The sequence below is a fragment of the Petaurus breviceps genome, unplaced genomic scaffold (genome assembly GCF_028583685.1).
Source record: "Petaurus breviceps papuanus isolate PSGF00001 unplaced genomic scaffold, PetGlider_PUasm1.0 90847, whole genome shotgun sequence".
NCBI classification, from domain to species: Eukaryota; Metazoa; Chordata; class Mammalia; order Diprotodontia; family Petauridae; genus Petaurus; species Petaurus breviceps.
This window is the reverse complement of record NW_027187360.1, coordinates 6,140,117-6,164,433: the sequence shown is the minus strand read 5'-3', so window position 1 is coordinate 6,164,433 and position 24,317 is coordinate 6,140,117. Positions and strand designations below refer to the sequence as shown.

At 41.0% G+C, this 24,317-nt stretch overlaps 1 protein-coding gene across 2 annotated transcripts; it reads left to right on the top strand.

The window, feature by feature from the left end:
* Window positions 1-1,157: 1,157 nt before the first annotated feature.
* Window positions 1,158-18,414, top strand: SALL4 (spalt like transcription factor 4). Of its 2 annotated transcripts, none has more exons than XM_069072425.1 (4): window positions 1,158-1,565; window positions 10,469-12,979; window positions 14,182-14,483; window positions 16,468-18,414. In XM_069072425.1, exons 1-4 carry the CDS (start codon window positions 1,331-1,333, stop codon window positions 16,888-16,890), a joined length of 3,471 nt encoding a protein of 1,156 aa, XP_068928526.1. In that variant the 5' UTR covers window positions 1,158-1,330; the 3' UTR covers window positions 16,891-18,414. The 2 variants fall into 2 exon arrangements, with proteins under 2 accessions (XP_068928526.1, XP_068928527.1); XM_069072426.1 differs by lacking the exon at window positions 1,158-1,565 and adding an exon at window positions 2,245-2,328.
* Window positions 18,415-24,317: the final 5,903 nt, after the last annotated feature.

The following is a 24,317-nucleotide window of genomic DNA, read 5'->3' as shown; positions in this document are numbered from 1 at the left end:
TGATATATTGTGGTAAAAAATATATGTAAATATAATTAACAATCCCCAGGACCTTCCTGGTGTCGGAAGGTGTTTAATTGTGTCAGGATGATAAAGAGTTTCTAGCCCAGCATTGCTGGTGGGCTCATTTGAACTATGAACCTTTTCATGATAAAGGCTGTACTTTGGGGGAGAGGGGGTGGAGAACCAATAATGATTATTAATCATAATCCACACTGGAGTCATATTACCTATCTTCAGTTGCTGTTTTGATACTGCCGCTGTTGCAAAGAAGCTTTCCAATACTTTTTGAAAGGAGTTTTGTTTTCTATGTAGGATACTGATCTGTGTAATAAAAAGTATAGTGATCAGACTTTTATGGCATCTAAAAGAGGACTGAAAAGCAATTGCTTGCAGTTTTTATCTCACTGCTTTAACAGCGCCTGGTTGAAGCCGGCCTTCATTTAATAAATTTACTAGAGAAATATTTTAAAGTAGAAAAATCAAGGTGACATTAGAATTAATTGTAAACTAGTCGTTATGAGCACGAATTCAATAGAGAAGTCATTGTAACTATTAGTTAACATTTAAGCTCTACCTCATCTTCCATGGCGCCAGGAGATTTTGCTGAGTAAGAAGCAGCTAGTTGGGGTAGTATTTGGCTACTGAAAAGATACTTTCAAAATTAAGAGAGGTGCACAAATGCATACCTCTCCTATCTCTGTTTATTTTGGGGGCGGGGGCTGTGGGGAGAGGAAGGGGAAAAAAAGTTTAAATCTACAGAGAGCGACTACACCCAGGACTAAGCCACTCATTCTGAAACTGAATTCATAACTTGATCTCATCAAAAGGGACGCCTGGTGATAACTCGGCTCCTAAGCAGCATCTACCCCCTCCCCCTCCGACTTGAAACCCTTCTAAAAAGGAACCCGGAGTCCACTTGATGGCCAGAGCTTTGCTAATTTCACCCTTGCAAAACATTAATTAAAGGACGCCACTAAAAAAGCTCTAGACACGGAGCTATCTTTAAGTCCCCATTCGGAAAAACAAATGTTTTGCATGCGTGTGTATATTTTCATGGGGTACCACGACGGGTCCCCTCGAATTTCATTATGTCCTGGGAGCCAATCTGAACATGCATGCTAATTAGCTTAACTCCCTCAATACTCTAGTCTTTGTCGCAGGCAGAGGAACTGTTCAAGGGCCGGACTACAAAACCCACAATCCCCCTCCCCACCCTGATCAATGAGGGCTTATTTAAATAATCTGTGAGCTTTTGGACCCAGGCCAATCAGCTGTCAGGGCTCATGATAAATCGCAATGCATTATTGATAATCATAATTACTCTGACATGCGCGTTCCAGGCGAAGGGGGTTATTTCCCAACTCTAGGAATTTGTTGTGAAGGGGAAAATAATTGCTACAATTTTGCTCCCGATGCTCGAACCATGTCGAGACGCAAGCAGGCGAAACCCCAGCACATCAACTCTTCCGAGGAGCCTCAGCAGCTTCCAGATGCGGCAGCCTGCTCTTCAGTCGCCGCCTCTTCCTCAGCTACGACCCCAGCTGCCGCCGCTGCAGAGCACGGTAAGTGAGCAAGGGAACTGGGCTTCTCCAGGTCCCTTTAGAACTTTGATCGACGGCCGCGGACGGAGACTCGGGGAGGCTCCTTGGGACTCCAGCTGGGGCTTTTCTCTTATTGCCTGGGGGTCAGCGCTCCACACTTGGCTCTTTTATTTTATTTTTTGAGAGGAAAGAGGAATATTTAAACTAGTCGTTCTCCCGTGTAACTCTTCGCCGTGTGCCGCTCTCGGGGTTTTCGGCACAGGGGAAGCAGCTGCTGTGTTCCGAACAATTTAGAGTGGATTCAAAAAAACTGTCTCAGGGTTTGAGACCTTTCATCCTCTTTGCAGTTGCACTAGAACCCCGGCTCTGCGCTTCCCTTTCCTCCTATGCCCATGCCACCTCTTCCCCCCCACCCCCCCTTTAAGTTTCTCTTGAGCTGGGGTCGGCGGGGTTTACCCCGGGGGAATATGAACTGTTGCGCACGCGACCTGCTTTGGGCTCGTCGCCCACCTCCACCCAGGGCAAAGGGTTGGGGGGGGAGGGCGGGCGGGAGGCAAGAGTCACGGAACCCCTGACCTCTGCGATCCCCGGGGGCGCCGGGAGCTCGCAGGATCTGCCTCCCGGGATCGCGCTCCCCTTGGGGGGCCCAGGGGAGTGGCGAGGGGGTGCAACTCGTTGCTTTTTCCCCCCCCCCCCCCCACCTCCGGGCTATCGCGGTCGCCCCGGACCTTTGTAGCCTGACCTCCAGCCATCTTTGATTTCCGACTTCCTAAAATAACCCGCGGTGAGCTAATGGGGTCCGGGCAGTTGAGGAATGGGTGTTGTGTGAGGCGTGAGGTCGCTTTTTTTGGAGTGAACTCCGACTCCTTGCAGCATTTTTAAGGGGAGACGTAGGTTTTGAGGACGCTCTATCCCTCGGACGCTGGGTCCCCACAATGTGTGGGGGCGGGATGGGGACTGGGAGAGGTCAGGGGGGAGGGGAAAGGGGAAAGGGATGGCTGGAGCCGGGTGGAGGAACTAGGGACTGGGGGGGGGGGGGGTGGTGAGGGAGATTGGTCTTTTCGTTTTAGGTGTCCCTCCCGAGACAAACGGGGTCCTTCCACTCCGACCTTTCCATTCTATTTGTTCCCCAGTCCTCCCCGGACTTAAGAGGTGGAAAGTTTTTTAGCCGCTTCGTTTCTGGCGGTTCCAAATGACTTACATATTCAAGCCCCACTATCTTCATTCTTTTCTTTCCCTTTCTCCCCCCCCTCCCTCGCCGCCAAATTGTCTCCTATTGTGGGTGTGTAGTGGTTGCACAGCCACTGTTACCCCTCTAGAGTCCCTCCGAATAACTAATTTCTAAGACACTGAGAGCAGCTTTTTGGGGTGAGGAAGGTGAAGATCTAAGAGGTTTCGGGCCCCTAGTTTCAATTCCGACCCATTGATATCTGAAGAGGAACTGGAATTTCTATTGGTTCCCAATTAATCATTCTTGAAATAGTTATAGTTAAACGAGTTAGTTTAACAGCCACACCCTCCTCCCCTCCCGAGAGGGATTTGGTTGTATGCTTTTAAAAAGCAATTTGGGCTTTAGCGGTAGTTATCTTGTGTGACCCAAACTCCCTCTCCCCATTTTAACTTGATTTTTTAAAAAAGTAATTCTAGTCCAGAAGCCCTTGAGCAGTTGCATACGCACAATGAATTGTACTTGGGGGGGGGGGCTACCAAATGTAGTTGGGGGGGTCTGGCTAATGGTGACTGGGGGAGTTTCGATTCGGCCAGAAGGCAATAAATCCCATGTTTAATGCATGACTGTTTTTTCTTTGTGCCTTCGGTTAGGCTGGGGGGCGGAGGTGATGATTCCACATGTAAATCGCAGCCCACTGCTGGAGAGCTGCCTCTAGGGACCAGCCAAAGACAAAAGGGTTAACATTGGGGGCTGCACGCTTGATTTGGGGGTGGCGGGAGGAGTCAAGTAAGTGACTCTAATTTTCTCACCTCCGAAGCACTTAACCTGTGTGCGTTAAGTATCTTATCTTATTTCAGAGCAAAAGTTGGGAGTACAATTTGGACTCGTTCCAAAAAAATTACTTTTTCAAAGACCGCCAGTTCCGGGACCATTACTGTTTAAAGTACCCCTGAAGTGTTCTCACTTTTGGATGGGAGGTCTTTGTTAATCAGAAGCAAGTTTGCACTTAATTTAGTGTCTTAGTAATTGCTAACTTGTACTGTATGTATTCCCCTGGAAAACTGAACTGCCAGCTGGCGCCATCTAGAGTTCAGCTAAAATCCAGCTCACAAGCCGTCATCTTTCCCCTCCCCCCCATAGTCTTGCTCAGGTAACTCACACCTTGTCTTTTTTTTTTTTTTTTTTTTTTTTTTGAAGTAGTTTTGAGTAAAGCTGGGCTGCTGAAGCCTCGGGCCTCCTCTGGTGTTGACATTGCTCCCCTCCCCAATTGTAGAAGCCTACGGAGCCCTGGGTCTCACAAGCTTTCCTCAGTTTTGTTGCATTAGGGTCCCCCACCAGTGTAAGGGAGGGTTTGTCTTTTTTTCATTTTTTCTCTTTTGCAGTGAAGTCGGGCTTCCCTGCAAGTGGGGCACAAACTGCTGGGATTCAACCTGAAAGCATAACAGAAATCTATCAACTTCTGTTTGTGATTGCTATCAGAAGCAGTGGGAGGGGGAAACCTTGAAAGCCTGTATCACTCTGGAGAGAGAGGTTTTCTCTTACAGTTTGAATTTGGAGGACTTTAAATTCCCAGATCTGTTTTGAAAGCATTAGTCACTGATAGAAGAAATAATTGGTGAAATAGAACAAAAGACTTTCAAATACCATTAATGCTCTATTGAGGTTATTTATGACTGAGCTAGGGGCCTAGGTGTATATGCTTTTTAAGGTTGGGCCGACCTAATTTGCAAGGCAATTTGAGACCTACCTCTGAAAACAATGCCATTTTTTGGGTGGAAAATGGTTGTGGTAGCGGGACAATCAATTAGCAGATCAAAAAATCAGCAGGTGGTCAGAGGAATAATGCTACATACCGAAAATTAGCATTTTCTCTAAAGGTTTTAAAATGCCCTTTGTGCCATACTGGATTACCATCTTTAAAGTAAAGATTTATACCTTAAAAAATACTGGCTATCTAAATTTTAAGAATAAAAAATCTTATCATTTAGAAGGAAAGTACTGTTTCAGCGTTTCTGCACTAGCTCATAAACTTACTGGAAGTTTAAGGATTAAGGAGAGCCTCTTAGGAAGCTTGCAAAAGTTGTTACTGGAAGCTTCTATTGGGTAGATACGATTAGATTCTGTTTAAATTTCAGAATGGGATTGGGAGGGGAGGAGGGAAGCATGCATTTTTCTAAACTTGATGCTTGACTTCTATTTGACCACTTTAAAAGTTTTCATTGCAAAATGTGTGCCTCCTACAAAGAATGTAGCATTTGAGAGCACCACCAAAAAAAGATTTTGAGGTTAATATGTTGAATAATTTTCAGCTCCACTAGGTATTCATTCAACATATTTAATACCTACTGTGTGCAACCGCTGCCCCAGCCAGTGTTCTAAAGAAATAACCTTGCCCTTCCTAACCTGTTTTATAGACTTTGGTGTTAGAGGTAAGACATGAGTGTCAGACTTAGAATTGGGATACTCTGTTGACAGCAAAGCCAGTTCTGTATGGTTTTTTTTGTTTGTTTTTGGTCTTTGTTGGAGTTTTCATCTTATTTTAATGCTAAAAAGGAATTCTCTCTCAGCCTTTACTAAGAGGCACAATTGGTTTTTGGATCTTATATTCGTTTCTCTGGTTCTATGTATCCAACTAAGGCTTGAGCAGTACTATTTGCAGTAGTGGCACTTAATGAGTAGAACCTAAATTTTGGAATGTATGTTGTGTTTGACTGAAGTGGTTCCTTTAAAGATTGGTAAATGTCCTTTGCCATTCATTCGTTCTACAATAACCTGTCCTATTTTGGATTTTACCTTAATCCTGGTTTTTAAAGGAGTTTCACATTGGACATAAAAAAAAGTAAAGGTAAGAATTTATAAAAATAAAGTGGTAACTTTATCCTATAACTTATACTGATCACTTAGGATTTCTGCTTTGTACCTTTAAGGAGGGAAAACATAATTGCCCTTTTATTTTCAGGAGGGCTGATTATGTTGGTTTTTTTTTTTTAATGTACTCAATACAGTTTCCTTCTTTTTCATACAGAAGCAAGTGAGGAGATAAGTTAAAATGTAGTCAAGATACTGTTTAGAGTTTCCTAGGTTCTTGAGTATTTCATCTGGTATTGTATTGGATGAAGACTTGCTTACAGTAGTAGGTTATTTTCTATCCATTTGGCAGTGATTGAATCTAAAACCCCTGCTGGGTGTCTGACATTCTTCTAACTTATTGGATACCTAGATGCTGAGAGATAACATTCCTGAAATTCGGGGAGGTGGAGAGATGGGAAAACAGTGCAGAAGTACAATCCCTATTTTTTTTAAGAGGTTAACCCAAGTGCATGAACAAGGTTCTTCCAAGGCCCCTCTACTTTGCAAACACTGATACAGTATTTGGACAGAGGTAATCTTGAAAGTAGACATGCTTCACAGGTTTGCTTTGTACACAAACAAACCCCCACGTTGAAGTTTAAGACTGTCAAGTATGATGTTACTGATAATGGTTTCTTAGGTAAAGAGTATCAAGTCAGGCTTGTGTAATAAATGGTTTTTGGTGGTCTCATTGTAAATCACTTTGGGGAACCAATTCACTGTCCTTTGGCTCAGCAATTGTAATTTTAAAAATCCTTGCTTATCTTATTTTTACTTAGTAATTACAGCATAAGAAGCCTTGGGTCAGTCAGTCAAACAATTCATCAAGCACCTACTATGTGCCAGGTACTGGGGAGGCAAAGAAAGGTAAAAGAACAGTCAAGGAACTCACAGTTCAATTGGGGAGACAGTGGGCAAATAACTAAGTACTGGTCAAATCGGAAATAATCAACAGAAGGGAGGTACTAGAATTAAGAGGGATCAGGAAAAACTCCCTATAGAAAGTGGGACTTGAACTAAGCCAGGAGGCTGAGCTGAAGAGGGAGAGGGAACATTTTCTTCATGGTGGACAACCAGTGAAAGTTCCTAGAGATGGGAGATTGGAGGTCCTTATGTGAGGAACTTCAAGGAGGCTGGTGTCACTGAAAGGAAGAGTACCTGGAGGGTTGTAGGGTAGGAGAAGGCCAGATTATGAAGAGTTTTTAATACTAAACAGGATTTTATATTTGATCCTGGTGGTTAGGGAGCCACTAGAGTTTGAATGGGGACATGGCATTTGACCTGTGCTTTAGGAAGCTCACTTTGACAGTTGAGTCCTCTTGGACTGAAACGGGGAGAGAATGACCAACCAGCAGCTATTACTGTAGCCTGGGAGGAGGGTGATGAACACTTACACTCTAGTGGTGGCAATGTCAGAAGAGAAGGGCATATGTAAGGAATAAGGAGGGGGAAAATTAATAGGAAGTATCATATGATTAGTCAGTATCAGAGCCAGGATTTTAATCCAGGTCTCCTGATTCTCAAGTTTTGACATTCCTTTTGCCCACTTACCTAGTACAGTGGGTTCTCAGTAGTCCTAGGGACCCCTGGAATCTTCACCACTGGTCCATAAGGTCAAAACTTTTTATTACAAGATGTTTAAATCTTAATGAAATACATTTTGATAGATGTAACCTATATAAACAAAAACTTTCGGGGAAGAGTCCTCAATTTTAAGAGTGCAAAAGAGTCCTGAAACCAGAAAGTTTGAGAACCCACTGATCCTCAGTCCTATGGTTTCATAGAACCATAAATCTAGACCTAGAAAGAATCCTTAGCAATGGCAAGTTAATCATTCTTTGTGTCATGCCACATTCCCCTATTTCACTTGAGTTGTAAGGCAGTGAGCACAGCATTTGTTACTAGACTCCAGGGAGTCAGGAGACCTGGACTCCAGCATGTTCTCCCATTTATTTATTGTTGCAGGTCCTCTTCGATTTGGGCCTTAGTTTCCTCCTGTAAGATGAGAGGTTGGTTCAATTTAGAAGAATTCGAAGGATCAAGATCCTTTTAACTACTTCTAATAGGACTGTGATGAATACCTACTGTATATCTGTATATTTAACATGGTGCTAGTAAGTAGGGAACAGAAGAAAGAGAGGATATTCTCTCTCAGCCCACAAAGGAGCTTAGAATCTAGTTGGGAAGATAATTTTTATGTATGGATATATGACGGAAGAAGCAATATGGTTTCGTGGCCAGAGCCAGACTTGTCAGGAAGAGTAACAGCTTAGGACTCACCTCTGACATGTACTCTGACTCTAGGTAAGCCTCTTTCTTTATACTGATATCTGTGTCACACGCAATTCTCTGAAGACTATATAAATTGACTTATATTAATGAAAAAGTAAGTATATAGTAAACACCCCTGTCCCTTCCTTTAAAAATAATCTAAAGTGGAATGGTGTTACATGGTATGAATTGTCAAAAATCAAAAGGTATCAGAAGGGAAGAAAACCAGTATGGGTTAGATTTTTTTTTTTTTAAATGGATTGAGCACCATTTTTTCAAAGACTTTAGGGATATGAATGCATAGGCAGCAGTGAGAACAGCTACAGTTATAGAATAGTTGTCTTTGAGGAGGGTCTTGAAAGACAGGCCTTTTAAATTTATTTTTAAAAGAATAACCAATAACTGCTGGCTTTCTGTGTTGCAAATTTAAAAATTATTCCATGTATATTCCTTTAAAGTAGAAAAAATGATTTGGGCTTGGAGTTGGATTCTACTTCTAAATAGACTCAATGATCCCAGATTTAAAAAAAAAACCTTTGGCCCGAAGTCAGTACCACATAAAAATTATAGTTCTTAAGGGAAAATGGAAGGGAAGGGAGTAATGTTCTTGCCTCTCTACTGATAGTGCTTCTTCAATGCTTTCACTTAAATAATTTACCAAGAAGATCTTTGTGTTAGGCTTTGTGGGATTTAGAACTAGAAGGAATCTGGAGGAGGCTAATCTAGTCTCAGATGCTGTGACTTCTTTACTGAGGTCAGATAGGTGGGATTTGAACTTTAATTTTGATTCCTTTAACTTTAATTTGTCTGGAGGGACTTTGGGGTGTGTTAAGCTGACCTAGCTGCCTAATGTCAAATCCTAAGTTTAGTGTGAGACTCAAAGACCAGGGGTCTCTTTGGTTTGGAAACACCCTTACTGTTCTTAGAAGCTACTTTTTTTTAGGGTTTGAATATGAAAGTCTTTCAGAGAAAAGTTCCAAACTTAAGTACATTAGACTTGTAAATAACTGGTCACATATATACAACTGTAAGAGTTTTCAGGAATGCTCTGAAAAGCTGGGATCATTTATGGGAGCTGAACTGTGAGGCAAACTCTTGGAAACCAGTCTCCATTGGGGGGGGGGAGGCGGAGAACAGTGACAAACTTTATACTGTACAAATGGAATGATTTGATTTTATTTTGTAACTGACAGAGTCTGCCAGTTAGGAATTGTCTGAGCTTTATTAATTGGCATGTTTTGTGAATTTATTCCAACATTGATTTCTTAATTCCTACCTGATTTTTAGCTGTGGGTACTAGGAGGTTTAATTTTCACAATATAGTACTTCATACAGTAATTTTGTGGTTTTAAGTATTTGACATTGGGATGTTCTCTTGGGGTATTTTGCTGAGCTCAGGAATGTTTATACTCACTTAAAGTACCAACACTGGTCATTGTTCCTAGGACCCAGAATTTAAACTCTTAGTTTAAAGTAGTGTAACTCTTTAACTACCTTGGGGAGGGGGGAGGGAAGGAAATAAGCATTTATTATAGCACCTACTATGTGCCAGGGACTTGTGCTTAAGGACTTTACATTTTCACAACAAACCTTCAGTGTCTGATGCTGTCCAACTTTGAACTCTGGGTCTTCCACATTTTAGCCCCATCACTATCTACTGCACCCCCACCTGCCTGCAGCTCCCTTTACCCCCACCCCCTTTCTAAGGCAGTCTGGGAAACTAGAAGCCTGGATGGGGGAGAATTCTCAACGAGTGAAATAATATAGGGGTACTTGTGTCTCTTACTGCTTTTTAACCTCTCCCTGTTCATGTGGAAGATCAAAAGAACTCTTTTTATATAGTGAAATGCTGTGGAAGGTCAGACCAGATTGTGACCTGTCCATATTTGCCATTCCTTACATGGCTTGACTAGCATGCTGGACCTTAAGACCTAAAAAGAGATCTAATCTCCCTTCCCCAATCTCCCTTCCCCGTTATATAGGTAAGGAAAAATGAGTACACCAACCAACTTATCTTTCTGAGCTTTAGCCTTTACAGCTGAGCCTCCCGAGTAAGTATAAACAGAATTCAGTAGAGAGGGTTGGATTGGAAGTCAAGGGACCAAAGTTTGTCTCACCTGTAATGCTTTTATAGTTGTGTAGTTTGGGAAAGTTATTTAACCCCAGATTTTAGTTTATTAAATAATTGTAAAATGGGTTTGATTTTATAGATAATCTCAGATTTAAATGGAAAGGGGGGCTGTGGTTAACCTCTTTTTACCTTCTTTCCCAACTCTGAGCTCCTCCATCCCCTCCTTGCCCATTGTTCTCTCTGTTGTATCTATCATAAGCTTCTAGGGCTGCTTTGTTGTCAGTCTCATTTGACTCTTCCATCACCCCATTTTGAGTTTTCTTGGCAAAGACTAGGGTGGTTTGCCATTTCCTCCTCCAGCTCATTTTAAAGATGAGCAAACTGAGGCAAAGAGGCTTAAAGCCACATGCCCAGGGTCATACAGCTAATGAATTGTGTCTGAGGCCAGATTGAACTGGGGAAAAGGAGTACTTCTTACTCCAGACCCAGGTTCATCTCTGTATTTGGATATGATATAGTTTCTTGTCTATATTAAATTTCTTTTTCTTATTTTAACCTCAGGTGGTCCACCAAACTGTCCTGGAGATGGAGAGGGAATAAGAGGAAGAGTTAAACGATGTCGAACTGAGGAAACTAATATCTGTGAGAAATGCTGTGCAGAGTTCTTCAGCCTTTCTGAATTCTTGGAACATAAGAAAAATTGCACTAAAAATCCACCTGTCTTAATCATGAATGACAGTGAGGGGACAGCACCTCCTGAGGTCTTTACAGAAGTTAGCCCAGCCCCATCAGAGAATTTTCCAATTGATCGTTTGGAAAGTCAGAGCAATAAAGACAGTCGTTCAAAGAATTGCACTGGTTCTGTGGACAAGAAAGAGAAGTCTGGTGTGGAGGCAGGAGCCTATCTCAAAACAGAGCCCACAGCCCCTGCTACACCCCATGGGATAAGCTATTTACCAAAAGGCAAAGTTCCCAACACTAATGTGACTTTACAAACACTACGGGGGACCAAGGTAGCTGTGAATCAGAGGAGTGCTGATGCTGTGTCTCTACCAGTCCAGGGCTTTGGTACATTCCCCATGATCCTGGAACAGCTAATGAGTCTCCAGCAACAACAGCTTCAGCAAATCCAACTTACTGAGCAGATCCGTGTGCAAATGACCATGATGGCTACCAGTGGTCAGCACCCATCAGTGTCTCATGGTTCTGACCCTTTGAAAACACTGGGCACTCATATGTCCCAACATCTCTCCACTGCTTTGGCTTTAGTTGGACAAAAGGCTGGAAGCCAGAGCCTGTCACTGGAATCCTTGAAACAAGGCAAACTACCTCATGCCAATATAGGCATCCCACCTGCTGGCTCAGTGGCCTCTGGACTACCCTCTTTTTCTTTAAAGCCTGATGCAAACAGGATCCTTCCTAATGCAGTGTCTCGTCTTCCAAATCCTTTACTACCTCAGTCATCAGGCTCAGTTCTTTTCCAGAACCCATTCCCTCCAGTGTCTTCAGTGTCTTCTGTGTTGGACCCATCCAAGAAAGGGAAGGGAAAGCCTCCCAACATCACTGTTTCTGAGAGCAAACCAAATGCTGAGGAGCCCTTCTTCAAGCACAAATGCAAGTTCTGTGGCAAGGTATTTGGAAATGATAGTGCCTTGCAAATTCATCTCCGTTCCCATACTGGGGAGAGACCATACAAATGCAACATCTGTGGCAATCGCTTTACCACTAAGGGGAATTTGAAGGTTCACTTCCAGCGCCATAAGGACAAGTATCCCCAGATAAAAATGAATCCCCACCCAGTCCCTGAACACTTGGATAACCTGGCAAATACCAGTGGGATCTCATGTGGAATGTCTGTACCCATGGATGAATCAAATATGATTGTAGACAGCAAACCTCCCCTGACTACTGGGACCCCTCCCCTAGGCTTACCTAGTCTCTCTTCTCTGACCCCCAAAGACTCACTTGGTGCTTTTCCCAATGATCTACCATCCAGGCCTTCTCCAGAGAGTGAAGGGGGTTCCACATCTTCTGGTGTGGCCAGTCAAGAATCTGGGACAGAGCAGAGCTTGAGTTCCCCACAGGCTGGTGGTAGCATTGGTGGTTTCCCAGGCAGTGGGGCCGCTGAGCAGGGGTCTGAGACTTTGAAGTTACAACAGCTGGTAGAAAACATTGATAAAGCTACCAGTGACCCCAATGAATGTATCATCTGTCATCGAGTTTTAAGCTGCACAAGCTCTTTGAAAATGCATTATCGCACTCACACTGGGGAGAGACCATTCAAATGTAAGATCTGTGGAAGGGCCTTCTCCACAAAAGGCAATCTTAAGACTCATTATGGAGTTCACCGAGCCAACACCCCTTTAAAAATGCAACATTCTTGCCCCATTTGCCAAAAGAAATTTACCAATGCAGTAGTGTTGCAGCAACATATCCGAATGCACATGGGTGGCCAGATTCCTAACACCCCAATGCCTGAGAATTCCTGTGACCATGTTGATATGGATCCAGCTGTTATTGGTGAGAAAAATGGAGATGTCATTGCTAATTGCATTGATGAGGCCATTGAAAGCATTGTAGATATGGAAGACTTGGACTCCCAGGATGTTCCTAGTATTTCATCTAAGCCATCTACTCCACCTACTGATACTCAGTCAGAAACACCAGCTGTGGCATTTACCAGCATCTCAGTATTAGAGGCCCCAGGGAAAATGGGCAATCCCTCTCTGAACCTTCAGCGGCAGAATAGTCTGAAGTCAAGTTCAGCAGAAAGTGATGGCATGACCAATGATTCCTCGTCTGTGATAGGAGATCAAGATTATCAAAATGGCCGAAGTCCAGAGTCTGCATCGTTCCAAGCATTATCTCCTGCAAATAGTCAAGCTGAAAGTATTAGGTCCAAGTCACCTGGCTTATTAATCAATCATGATGACATGGGGAATAAAGCTGAAGGACCTGAAAACCCTCCGCCAGAAACTGAAGGTGATGGTGCTTTGGATTTAACTTATGCCAATGTTGGCCGAAAGGTCATCAAGGAAGAGCCTGGGTTAAATTTTGCAAATGGGGAGTATGGTAGGTATTTGCTGCTGCAGAGGGAGAACAAAACCCTGATTTTTAAAACTAGCATTTCATGGATATCAGTTAATCTCTGTTAAGGGACCTCATTAAATTATCTTTTTGTAGCCATACTTGGATAGGAATTCCAACTACATCTGGAACTTGTACTACAACTGAACTATCCAACTATAATTGGATAGGAATTCCAACTACTTTTGGTTGGCAAACTGGCTGGATTTGACCTGCTCTGTTTTTTTTTTTCCACACGATCCATGATATAAGTGGTTCGTATGGTAAATTTTTTTTACTGTATTTGAAAGTATGAAAAAAAACACCATTTTGGGGAGCCCCTGAACTTGTATCATCATGCAGTCATCTTGCCAATAGTTGAACATTTCTATTGATCAGGAGCCAGCTATATGGCAGTACTCTAAGTGTTAAAATTATAGCTGGCCTTTTCTGTAGGGCTTTAAATTTTACATGCATATATAGCTTTGTTTGATTTTTTTTTTTTTTTTTTGCTCCATCCTACCCCCAAGCATGACCTCATTTTCCCCAGTAACCTGGAGGGAGGTTGCTTAATATATGGTCCCTACTAGTTGCTGCTTTTATCAAGATACATCAGAGAAATTTATTTACTTGCCCATGGTCTCACAGGTAATGTTGGTGAAATTTGCTCCCAAGTCTCTTGATTTTCAGGTTTAGTACTCTGTGGTACCACACTGCTTTACTGTTTAGGTAGCTTTTAAGCTGAAGTCTTCCTTTTCTTCCAGATATGCCCATTGGTCTGGGTTCTGCATTCTTGGACTAGCAGACCCACTTTGAGTACTTTGCTTAGTTTAAGATCCAGGATGAATTCTTGCCTTCAGCACTTAGTTCCATTAATGATTGTGGGAAAGTCATTTAATCCACAGTTCAATTTCTTTTATTTGTAAAATAGCGGCGTTAATATCTCTTAGAATTGGAAGCCTCAAATGAGATGATGATTTTTTAAGATGGTTTTTTTTTTAAGATGTTAGACTGTTAACAATACCCTTTACTCTGGTCCTTTTTATATCTATGTCAGTACCCTAGGAGGTAAAGGTTAACTTTATTTTGCTGAAATAAACTTTTTTCTCCTTAATCTGACATTTAAAAATCATTAAGCTGGCATAAGCTAGGGAGGTTATTAATTTTAAAGGTGTATATCTAATGTGTTGGATTTTCTTGTCTTTTAGGTCGAGGTAGCATTCCTGCTACTTTTGTCAGAATGCCACCAGCCTTGATCAAAGCTGAAGCTCCTGGAGAGCGGCCCCTAAGCAATAGCCCATTTTCTGGGCCTCCTGCCCTGTCCCCAGGGGTGGCCCCCTTGCTAGTGGCCCCACCTCGGCGCACTGCCAAGCAGCACATTTGTACCACCTGTGGAAAGAACTTCTCGTCAGCCAGTGCTCTTCAGATACATGAGCGCACTCATACTGGTGAAAAGCCTTTTGCGTGTACCATTTGTGGAAGGGCCTTTACCACCAAAGGAAATTTAAAGGTGAGTTCAAGTATTTCAAGTGAAGGGAAAGAAGGAAGTAAAAGTCAGATCACATCTCAGCAGGCATTTGTTTTGAGCCTGCTATTTGCCAGGCACTACCCAGAATACTAAGAATACAAAGAAAGGCAAAGCTTTAGTCCCTGCCCCCAAGAAATTTAGAATCTAATGGGAGGAGGCAGTAGAGACTTGCAAATAAGGGAGATTAGAAGAGGCTTCTTTTAGGAGGTGTGAAGTGAGCTGAAATGTGAAGTTAGGAGGGACTGCTAATATACAATATTACAATATTTATTATTATATATCACATAATATTATAATATATTATTACTGCTAATATACAATAATATAATACAATAATATACAAGGGACTGCTGGTGAAAATGTAGGAAGTTGAGAATATCTTATGTGCAAGGAACAACAAGGAGAGGCCAGTGTCACTGGGTTGATGCATATATGGAGGTTATATGTGCAAGTTGTGAGAAGACTTGGAAACATTGGATGGAGGGGCCCAGTTTTTATGCAGGGCTTAAAAAACCCTAACAGTGGATTTTAAATTTGACCCTCAAGAGGTGATAAGGAGCCACTGGGGGGAGGGGGGACTGTGACATGGAAGACCAATAACTTTGAGTTGAATGGAGGGTGGCCTAACGTGGGGAGGTAGCAGGGAGATCAACTAGAAAGTTACCGCCTTTTATTTTCTAAGAGTGAGGTAAGGAGGACCCACACCTGGTGGTGGCACTGTCAGAAGAGAGAAGGGGGATTAGGCAGAGATCTTAGTAACAAAAGAAGACTCGAGATTTTTAACAGATTGGATATAGGAATTGAGAGGGAGTGAAGATTCTAAGTTGACACCTCTCTCTGGGTGACTAAGAGGGTGGTGACACCCTGGACAGTAATAGAGAAGTTAGGATGAGGGAGGATTTGGAAATCTTGACTTTTTAAGATACCTACCAACAATCCATTTTGATCTGTCCACTAAGTAGAGACTGAGACTGGAGGAGAGGAGAGTTTAGGCCTGGATAAGTAGACCCCAAAAATCAGCAGTATAGAGATGATGGAATCCATGGGAGCCCAGGAGATCACAAAGTGAGATAATGCTTTGGAAGAAGAGAGCCCAGGACAGAGTATTGGGGGTGGGCTGGAGCACAGTTAGCATTAGCAGGAATGTGAACTGGTAGGAGATCCAGAAAAGTTTTAGTTGAATGAGGCAGTCAGAAGCCAAATTGCAGAAAGTTAAGTGAAGAGAGAAAGTGGGAGCAGTAATTGTAGGTGACTTAAGGATTTTTGCCCCAAAAAGGAATGGGAGAATTAGGATAACAGGTAATAGGGATGGGTGGATTAAGTGAGGGTTTGGGTTTTTTTTTTGGGGGGGGGGTTAATGAGGATAGAGACATGGACTTGTAGTTAGCAGGAAAGCTTCCCTTTGTACAGGAAGAGATAGGAGTTAGTGAGAGTGGGATGATGGCTGGAGAGAACAAGGTGAAATGAGATTACTTGTGCAGGAGAGGGGTTTGTTCTTGAAAAGAAAGAGCTCACTTCACGTGAGACAAGGGTGAGGGCGTCGATAGAGATTAAGGGGGCGGGGGTGAGGGGGGATGCATCTGAGTGAATATGAGATGAAGAAGCAGCCTAGATTTTTTTTTTTTAAGCATGGGAGTACTAAAGGGTCAGGTAACACTGAATTTGCAATCTAGTGTATTTTAAGGTTGATATGGTTTAAATCAGTTATTGTCCTTTTTAACCTTTGGTTGTGTCTTTTCTCCTAAATCAGAAATAACTAGATTAGGTGGCATGGTCAGAGTACCCCCTTCACCAATACCAAAGTCAGCAAGCTAGCTATGTCACCATTTTCGGGGGTGGGGGAGTGGGGTGTATTTTCATTATGATTGTTGTAGGTTTTTCCCACCTCACCAAAGCAATATAATGTATCTGACCAATAGTTACGGAGCCTCTAGGGATTTATTTGGTCCCCTTTCTCTTTCACAAGGTCCACGTTGGAACTCATATGTGGAATAACTCTGCCCGACGAGGAAGGAGATTATCTATTGATAACACCATAGCATTGCTGGGTAACGATGTCAAGAAGGTATCTGAGATGTTTCCAAAGGATATAGTCCCTCCTGCAGTGAATCTTGATCCCGCAGTTTGGAACCAGTATGCTGCTGTGATTAACAATGGTTTAGCAATGAAGACTAATGAGATATCAGTGATTCAGAGTGGCCCTATACCTGCCCTACCAGTTCCTATCAGTGGTGGAGGATCTGTAATGAATAATGCCTCAGTCTCCAAGATAGATGGGTCACAGTCTGGGATTAGCTCTGATGTTATGGAGAAAGCTAGTGCTACTGACAGTGTCCCAAAACATCAGTTCCCTCACTTTCTGGAAGAAAACAAGATTGCAGTCAGCTAAAAAGGAAGCTTGAATGCTGGTGAAGCAAACATACACTTTAAAAAAAAATATTCCAGCCCAACTTCCTGGGCTTTGTTTTTGTTTTTTCATATCTATGTGCAAAATGACTGTAGTTGTCTTTCTCCTCTGGGCAGCTTTACAATCATGGTGTTGCTTTGCAAAAAAAAGAAACAAGAGAATAGGAGTTCTTCTATTTGGAAAGATGCGGGTCTTGCAAAGTAGCTTTGTTATTTAAACTATAGGCTTATACAAGCTATAGGAGTTGTACATCCAAAGATTAGTATTGCCTCCATTAAAGGTGCTGCTTATGAGCTTTGCCAATGAAAAGTGAGACAAAAGGTAACCCTGAGCAGTAATGGGAAAACAAACTATTTACATGGGCTACTGTTTATGCGGGTAAATATTGTAGAAGGTCTGCCATCCTTTTTTAGATTTAGACTTGTTTGTGGGTTTTTTCTCACTTTTTGAATGTAATTTTTTTTTTTTTTGTAAACTAAGGTTGTAGAATGAGGACTCTCAACCTTTGCATCTTAAAACAAATGGAAAGGCCTTTCTTTACAGGACTTGTTCAGTCCCTAAGGAATTAATGTTGTGTTGGTTGCTGCTTATTTAAGAACGATTCAGCTAGCACCCCAAGAGTGCCAAAGCTAGCTCTTCAGGGTTCTCTCATCACTTTTACAACTTTACCACACTGAAGGGAAAGTCCCCTCTACATCCCTCCTCCCCGACAAGGGTCTCTCAGGTGATTTAATTCAGCTAGGCAGTGTCTGCCTTTTGGGGGGATGAGGAGGGAACAACATCCCCATTTTTTGTCATTTATTTCACTGTTAACTCTTAATACCAAGGTCAAGAAGGATTCATGTGTATTGGATGAAGGTTTATGAATATGGGAGGGGAGAAGAGACCTGGAGTCTAAGCTTTAATTTATCTACCTCATTTTTTTCTTTGTAGCTAGTATCTATTTTTCTATAAATATGACCACTGAACTGAAACTGCTTGTTCCCATGCACTAACAAACAAGCTGATATTAGTGGGAGCAACTGAACTTGGGTGACTTTCATCCCTCTTGTATCTGGTTTGTACATGTAATAAAAAATGTAAAGTTAAAGATTCAACATGACTATGAAGTGACTCTTGGGGGAGGGAAGAAAGGAGACCCTGACTTGTGTTGCAGTAAATCATTTAGTGCTACCCCCTAACTATGGAAGGGCCAGAAACCGAATGTGGATCAAGATTGCTAGTAGTTTGTATTAATCAGGTCGTGTGCCTGATCTTCCTTGCATATGATCTTTTGCCAAGTTGTGCCTTCCTTCCTCCTGGATCTGTGAGAGAACACAACAGTACTTGTTTACACTGTGAATGGGATATTGTTACAAAACAAACAAAAACAAAAAGGATACCAAAGGCATTGTCATTGTCAAGTTTCTGCCTTGTGAATGTATGACCTGAAGAGAAATTCTGTCATTTTGTGTACCTGCTGATGTTTCTGTTGTTTTTTGAAAATAAAACTTGGGATGGCTTTTTCATGTGGTATGCAGGTTTTTCTGGCTGCTTAAGATTTATGTGACTGCTGAACACCTTAGGCCAGTGTTGAATAGCATATGTATTCTAGACCCCTGTTTAATTAGGGTTTTGGAAAATTCATCTATAGGAGGTGTCCAATCTGCTTTGCAGAAGGGGCATCATCATTACCATATTTTAGCAATAATCAGCTTTTTAAAGGACTTAAGATACTATCCCTTTAAACTGTGATATTTAGCAGGTACACCCCTCTTAACTTGCCAGTAAAATAACATTAGACTAGAATTCCAAAAAGTATCAAACAGCAATGTCTCTTAAGTTTTCAAATTGCTTTATATTATCTCATCTGAATCCTATGGGGTAGATATAGTTCTCCCTCTTACAGAAAAAAAAGAGGCAAATAGTTACTATTCCTTTTTTTTTTTACTTTTGAGTAACAATATTACTGCTAGTTACTTGCTGTCGGTGAATAATAAATCATGCTGCTAGTAACTAAGTCAATATACTGACTTGGTTCTGACCTTTAAGTCCTGCACCTTTATATGAGCCTTAATTAGGTGGGAGTACTAGCTATTTTTTTTAAACCAGAGTTTTGTATTTTAATTCAGGACATTAAAAAAAATTCTGATCTTACTATTTTGGGAAAATCCCCCTACCCTATACTTGTATTAATGTTTCAAAAAATGAAAGTGGTACTGTACACAGGCAAGGACTGGAGCCTAGCAGCTTAGGTTGTTTGCTGACTTGTTAAGCACTTGTCCATATGTGAACCCTTTCTTTTTGGAATGCTAATGACATTTGGTGGTATACAAGGTGAAATTCAAGCTATTCCTACCCTAAGAACCATTCTTTGAAGTGGTAGCTAGAAAATGAGCAATATAATTAACTTGTGCTTTAATGAGAAAGCATCTTTAATAAAGTTAAAATGGTATGTTGGGCCTATTTCTTTGGGGGGAGGGAGCCTTAATTGGAAGATCATAAACCATCTAATTTGAGTATCTCCAAATATACTAGGTATTAGGCAGAAAACACATGAGATGAAGCTTATGGACTAAGATAAAGCTGCAAAATTTACCAACCTATGGAAACTTCACCACTATAAATTACACAAGGGAAGTAACTTCCACTAATCACATTTCTTCTGAAGGTCTAATGAGTTAAGCATAGGTTGCATTTACATTTTTTTAATTGAATTTAAACACCTACTTCCAAAAAAAGAAAATTCTGGTATGTGCATAAGCAAGCAAAATAATTTTACATGTTAGCTATGTTTAAAAAGTATTATTTTGTACCCTGAATCCTATCACTTCTGTCCATGTTACCTCTGAAGGCAACATGCTTAAATGCTGATCCTGTGGAATCATGGTTGTTAATTGCACTGATGGGAGTTAAGTCTAACAGTTTTTCTTTACAATGTGAATTTTTATTTTGATTCTGCTTTATTCCATATCAGTTCCCATAAATCTTTCCATGTTTCTCTGAAATTGCCCCTTTGTTTCCCAGGGCACAATAGTATTCTATTATATAATCCCATTATTCAGGCATTCCCTAATTGACCTAATCAGCCTCTTTATTTTACAGTTCTTAGCCACTGTTAAAAAGAAGATTGAATGTTGTAATGGGTCTTTTTTTCCTCTGACCTTTTTCGGGAGGTACCAGCCTAATACTAGGTCGAAGGACTTGCACAGCTTAGTTAACTTTTGGGGCATAGTATCAAATCAATTTCCAGGATAGCCATACCAATTCACAGCTCCTACGGTGTATTAATGTGCCTGTTCACCTGCAACTTCCACATTTTTTTGTCAATTTTGCCAATCTGATGGATGTTAGATAGCACCTTAGAGTTGCTTTGATTTTATTAGTGATTTAGATAATTTTTATATAGCCTTTGATAGGTTGGATTTCTTCCTTAGAAAACTTCACATTTTGTTGTCAATTGGGCAAATTCTTATAAATTAAAATCAGTTCATAATATATCTTGGAAATTAAACCTCTATCTGAGAAACTTATTGCATTAATTTTCCCCAGTCACCTGCTTCCTTTGTAAATTTTGCTGCATTGGTTCTCTGCAAAAATGAAAAATTATATAACCAAAATCGTCCTTCTAATCTCCTATGAGCTTAGTCACTGATGATTTGTACAGTACCTTCATCATTGACAAGGTACCTGACTAACAACAGGACAAGAGAAAAGGTGGGCAGCACTGTATTTTTTCTTAATTCCTCTGTAGAGAGTAGAACACTGAGGGAAATCAGTGCTTTAGGAAGCCCAGGATTAAGTGCAGTAAAGACAACTGTGCAGCAGGCTTAGTACATTGGGAATAAAGTCTGCTGTACCTTTAAATTAAAAATTTGCTGGCCAAATGTCATTTAGTAGAAACATTTTCTTGGTCCTCATTTCTGGTATGAAAAGACTTCTCACTGTCTGTAAAGCATGTTAGAGGTTAAGAGGGGAGGGGAAAAGGATTTAGAGTAGGTTCTTAGAATAACACCAAGAGCTCTTAAACCAACACTACTCAGCCAGCCTCTAGGGACTGGGTGGGTGGTAACTGATAAAGAGAATGAAGGGAATCCAGACACTTTAAGAAATAAAGAAACTGGGAATGTACCTCTATAAACAGACATGGGTGAATCTGAGCTTGGAAATTCCCTAACCTCTGCTACTTCTGGTACTGAGTTTTATACCAGTTGTGTGAGCTCTTCAGACGAGCAAACACTAGAAAATGTAGCAGTAAAATTAACTGGAAGACCTAACTTTCCCTCCCTAAGGTAAACGGAAAGATGAAGTTCACTAGGAACTCTACCTACAGACATGGGTGTTGGAAAAACCTGAATTGGTTTTCTAGGTAGTTTGAAAAGTCCTTTAACAAACTGAAAATGTTGTAAGTTTGTGTTGGGAAAGACTGGATTCATTCTCTTCCCTTTTCAGCCTAAAAAGCTTACCTTTCACTGAACCACACTCTTCTAGATGTCTGTCACTGTAATCTGTTTGGCCTCTTTCCAAAATGAAGACATCTCTCACCACATGCACAGTTCTAACCGTTTCCCCTCCAGGTGTTACCCCTTCTAAGATAAAGGGAACACAGAAGGACTTGGCACTATATCTGACAGCATCTCCTATACAGATCTTGGGTTGATCCCCACTCAAGTGGTGTTGAAGGTGAGTGGCAGGGAAGCTGGAAGTCATGCATCAGATCAGCTTTTAAACTGATGAATGTTATTGTCAACATGAACGGGACTAAGACTATATCCTGACTTAGTTACATCCTCCACCTACGTCTCCCATCTAGAGCCCATCCTGCCCCAAGAAAACCTCAAAGAAACCACTGGAATTGAAAATCACCTAATGTTAGAGCTGGCAGACAACTTAAGAGATCATCTGGCCCAGTCCTTTCCTTTTAGAGACGAAAAATCTTAGACCCAGAGAAATCGGATCACTTGCCCTGAGGTATTTGGCTAATAATAAGTGTCTGAGCTGGAATTCCAACCTAATTTTATTCCTGACCAAGGCAGTTTCTATGATTGCTTTTTTATGTTCTGTGCTCTGCTTTCATGAATTCAATTCTAAGGCATAAATGTTTATTAAGTCTCTGATTGTACTTTAGAGCCATATAAAGAGTTGTAGCTTGGTCATGAAGGCTTTGACACAGTGTAATAGAGCACTGGATTTGGAAGCAGAAGACATTCAAATAAGGGTTCTGCTTTTACTCCCTGAGTAACTTTGTACAAGCCATTTAGCCTCAGTGGACCTTGGTTCCCTACTCTTTATATTAAGGGATTGGATAAGATCTCTCACATCCTTTCCTATTCTAAATACTATGAAAAATTAAAGTTATCAAATTTATGCTGGGAAGTAGCAATATTACAGTTTTGTAATTATTTGCTTTAGAAATCAGCTCTGGTAAGGCAAAGTCACTTAGTTGATGTGCTCTAGATTAAATAAGAGATAATGGAGCATTCATTCAGGCAACTAAACCACTTAAATGATTAAGAAGTCTATGTGCATTTATTGAGTGCCTAATATGTGCTAAGCATTGGGTATACAAAGAAAGGCAAAAAAACTGCCTATACTTTCAAGGGATTCAGTGTAATGGTAGAGACCAAATGCAATCAAATATATGCCAACAAGATATATGCAGTATAAATCAGAGATAATCAACAGAAGAAAGGCACTAGTGCTAAGGGGGATGAGGAAAGAAGCTTCCTGGAGAAGATAAGACTAGCTAGAACTTGAAGGAAGCCAGGGAGGGCAGGAGGTGGAGCTATGGAGGAAGAGCATTGCCACCATGGAGGACTGCCAGAGAAGATGCCTTGAGTTGGGAAGTGGAGTTTCTTGTGTGAAGAATAGCAAGGGAGGCAGGTGTCATTGATCACAGAGTGTCTGAAAAAATAGGAGGTATAAGAAGACTAAAGGTTTGAGGGGATCAAGTTATGAAGGGCTTGGATGCCAAATGGGATTCTATGATAACTAGGTTTTCTGAAAGTAATTGCTATAATGCTAGAGGGGAATCTGTTGGAGATTCTTCTGCTGAGAACCAGACCTCAGAAGTGACTTCCCTCTGCTGTTTCCAGTCCTTGGCATGTGCCTCCCTCCTGTCTAGAATACATTCCCTCTTCAATCTCCTCTGTTAGAATCTTTAACTTCCTTTAGCAATTAACTCAGTTGCTACCACATTTGCAAGACCTTTTTAAATCTCCTCTCCTTCCTACCCCACACTGGTTAACACTCTTTTGAAATCACTTTGGAGATATATATATATATATATATATATATATACATATACACATATAATGCCACCTAAAAAGATACATGTGTATCAATAAGTAAATACAATGTGTATATATAGATACATGTAACATGTATACTGATAAGTAAATATAGTATCTATATGTATGCAGTTACTTAAGTAAATAGAAAGTTTGTGCATGTACATCGGCAATACACACATATGTGTGTATAGGTACATTGTATTTATCAATATACATGTATTTCTGTATGTAATATATATTTTATATGTGTGCACGCATGTGTACAAATTATATTTACTTATCGATATACATGTATCTTTTCAGTAGAATGTAAGTTCCTTTAAGATAAGGACTATTTATTTTTTAATCTTTGGATCTCTAGTGCCTTATACATAGTAGGCACTTAAAAATGTTGAATTGAGAGAGGGCTAGTATAATAAAGTAGCCATGATCATGAAAATCATTAAGTAGTCCACCCTCCTATTTTTTACAAATGAAGAAATTGAGGTCACACAAGCAGCATGTCTTCTGACTCCAAATCAAACTTTTTTGCAATGGTCATCCCTGTTTAACCAGGATGCATATTTCCTTATGAAACTATAATAAGGACTCTAGTAGCAAGCAGTCAGTTGCCAATAGGGTCTACAATGAATATTTGTCCTGAATCCTCCCACCAAGCATTTGTCTTTAAATTTACCTTTTGGATGTCTGAGTTGGGAAAAGGCTATTACAATGAAATGGGGAGTTAATCACCTCCAGACTATAATGGACTGTTAGCACCTGAACCACTGATCAGTTCAGAGGGCTTTGACAGAATTTCTTTTCTTGGCAAGTAGATGATAGCGGATATCCTTTAAGCCTATATTTAATGAAGCCCTTCATAAATCCTTCAACACTCAAGGAGGGAAAGGACAATAAAAAAAAAAGTTTTCACATTGAAAGTCTAGTTCAGATCTCGAGGCTCTAGAAAGAGGGCTAAGTTTGCATAAGTCATCCTTTTTATGCATGTATACAGTGAGAGAGACAAAGCCTAGAAAAATGGTTCTGGAGTCTTTGCCACTCCACCAGTTCAGCTCAATTCAGTAAATGTTTATAAGCCCCTACTGTATATGGAGCACTGCACTAGGCACTGGGGGAGATGCACAGCACATTTTAAAC

Bases quoted from the DNA above. Each gene is read 5' to 3' on its own strand.
- SALL4 (XM_069072425.1), top strand. From the start codon at position 1,331: ATGCGCGTTCCAGGCGAAGGGGGTTATTTCCCAACTCTAGGAATTTGT. The intron at 1,566-10,468 runs GTAAGTGAGCAA...TTTTAACCTCAG, and splicing joins TGCCGCCGCTGCAGAGCACG to GTGGTCCACCAAACTGTCCT. The intron at 14,484-16,467 runs GTGAGTTCAAGT...CTCTTTCACAAG, and splicing joins CCACCAAAGGAAATTTAAAG to GTCCACGTTGGAACTCATAT.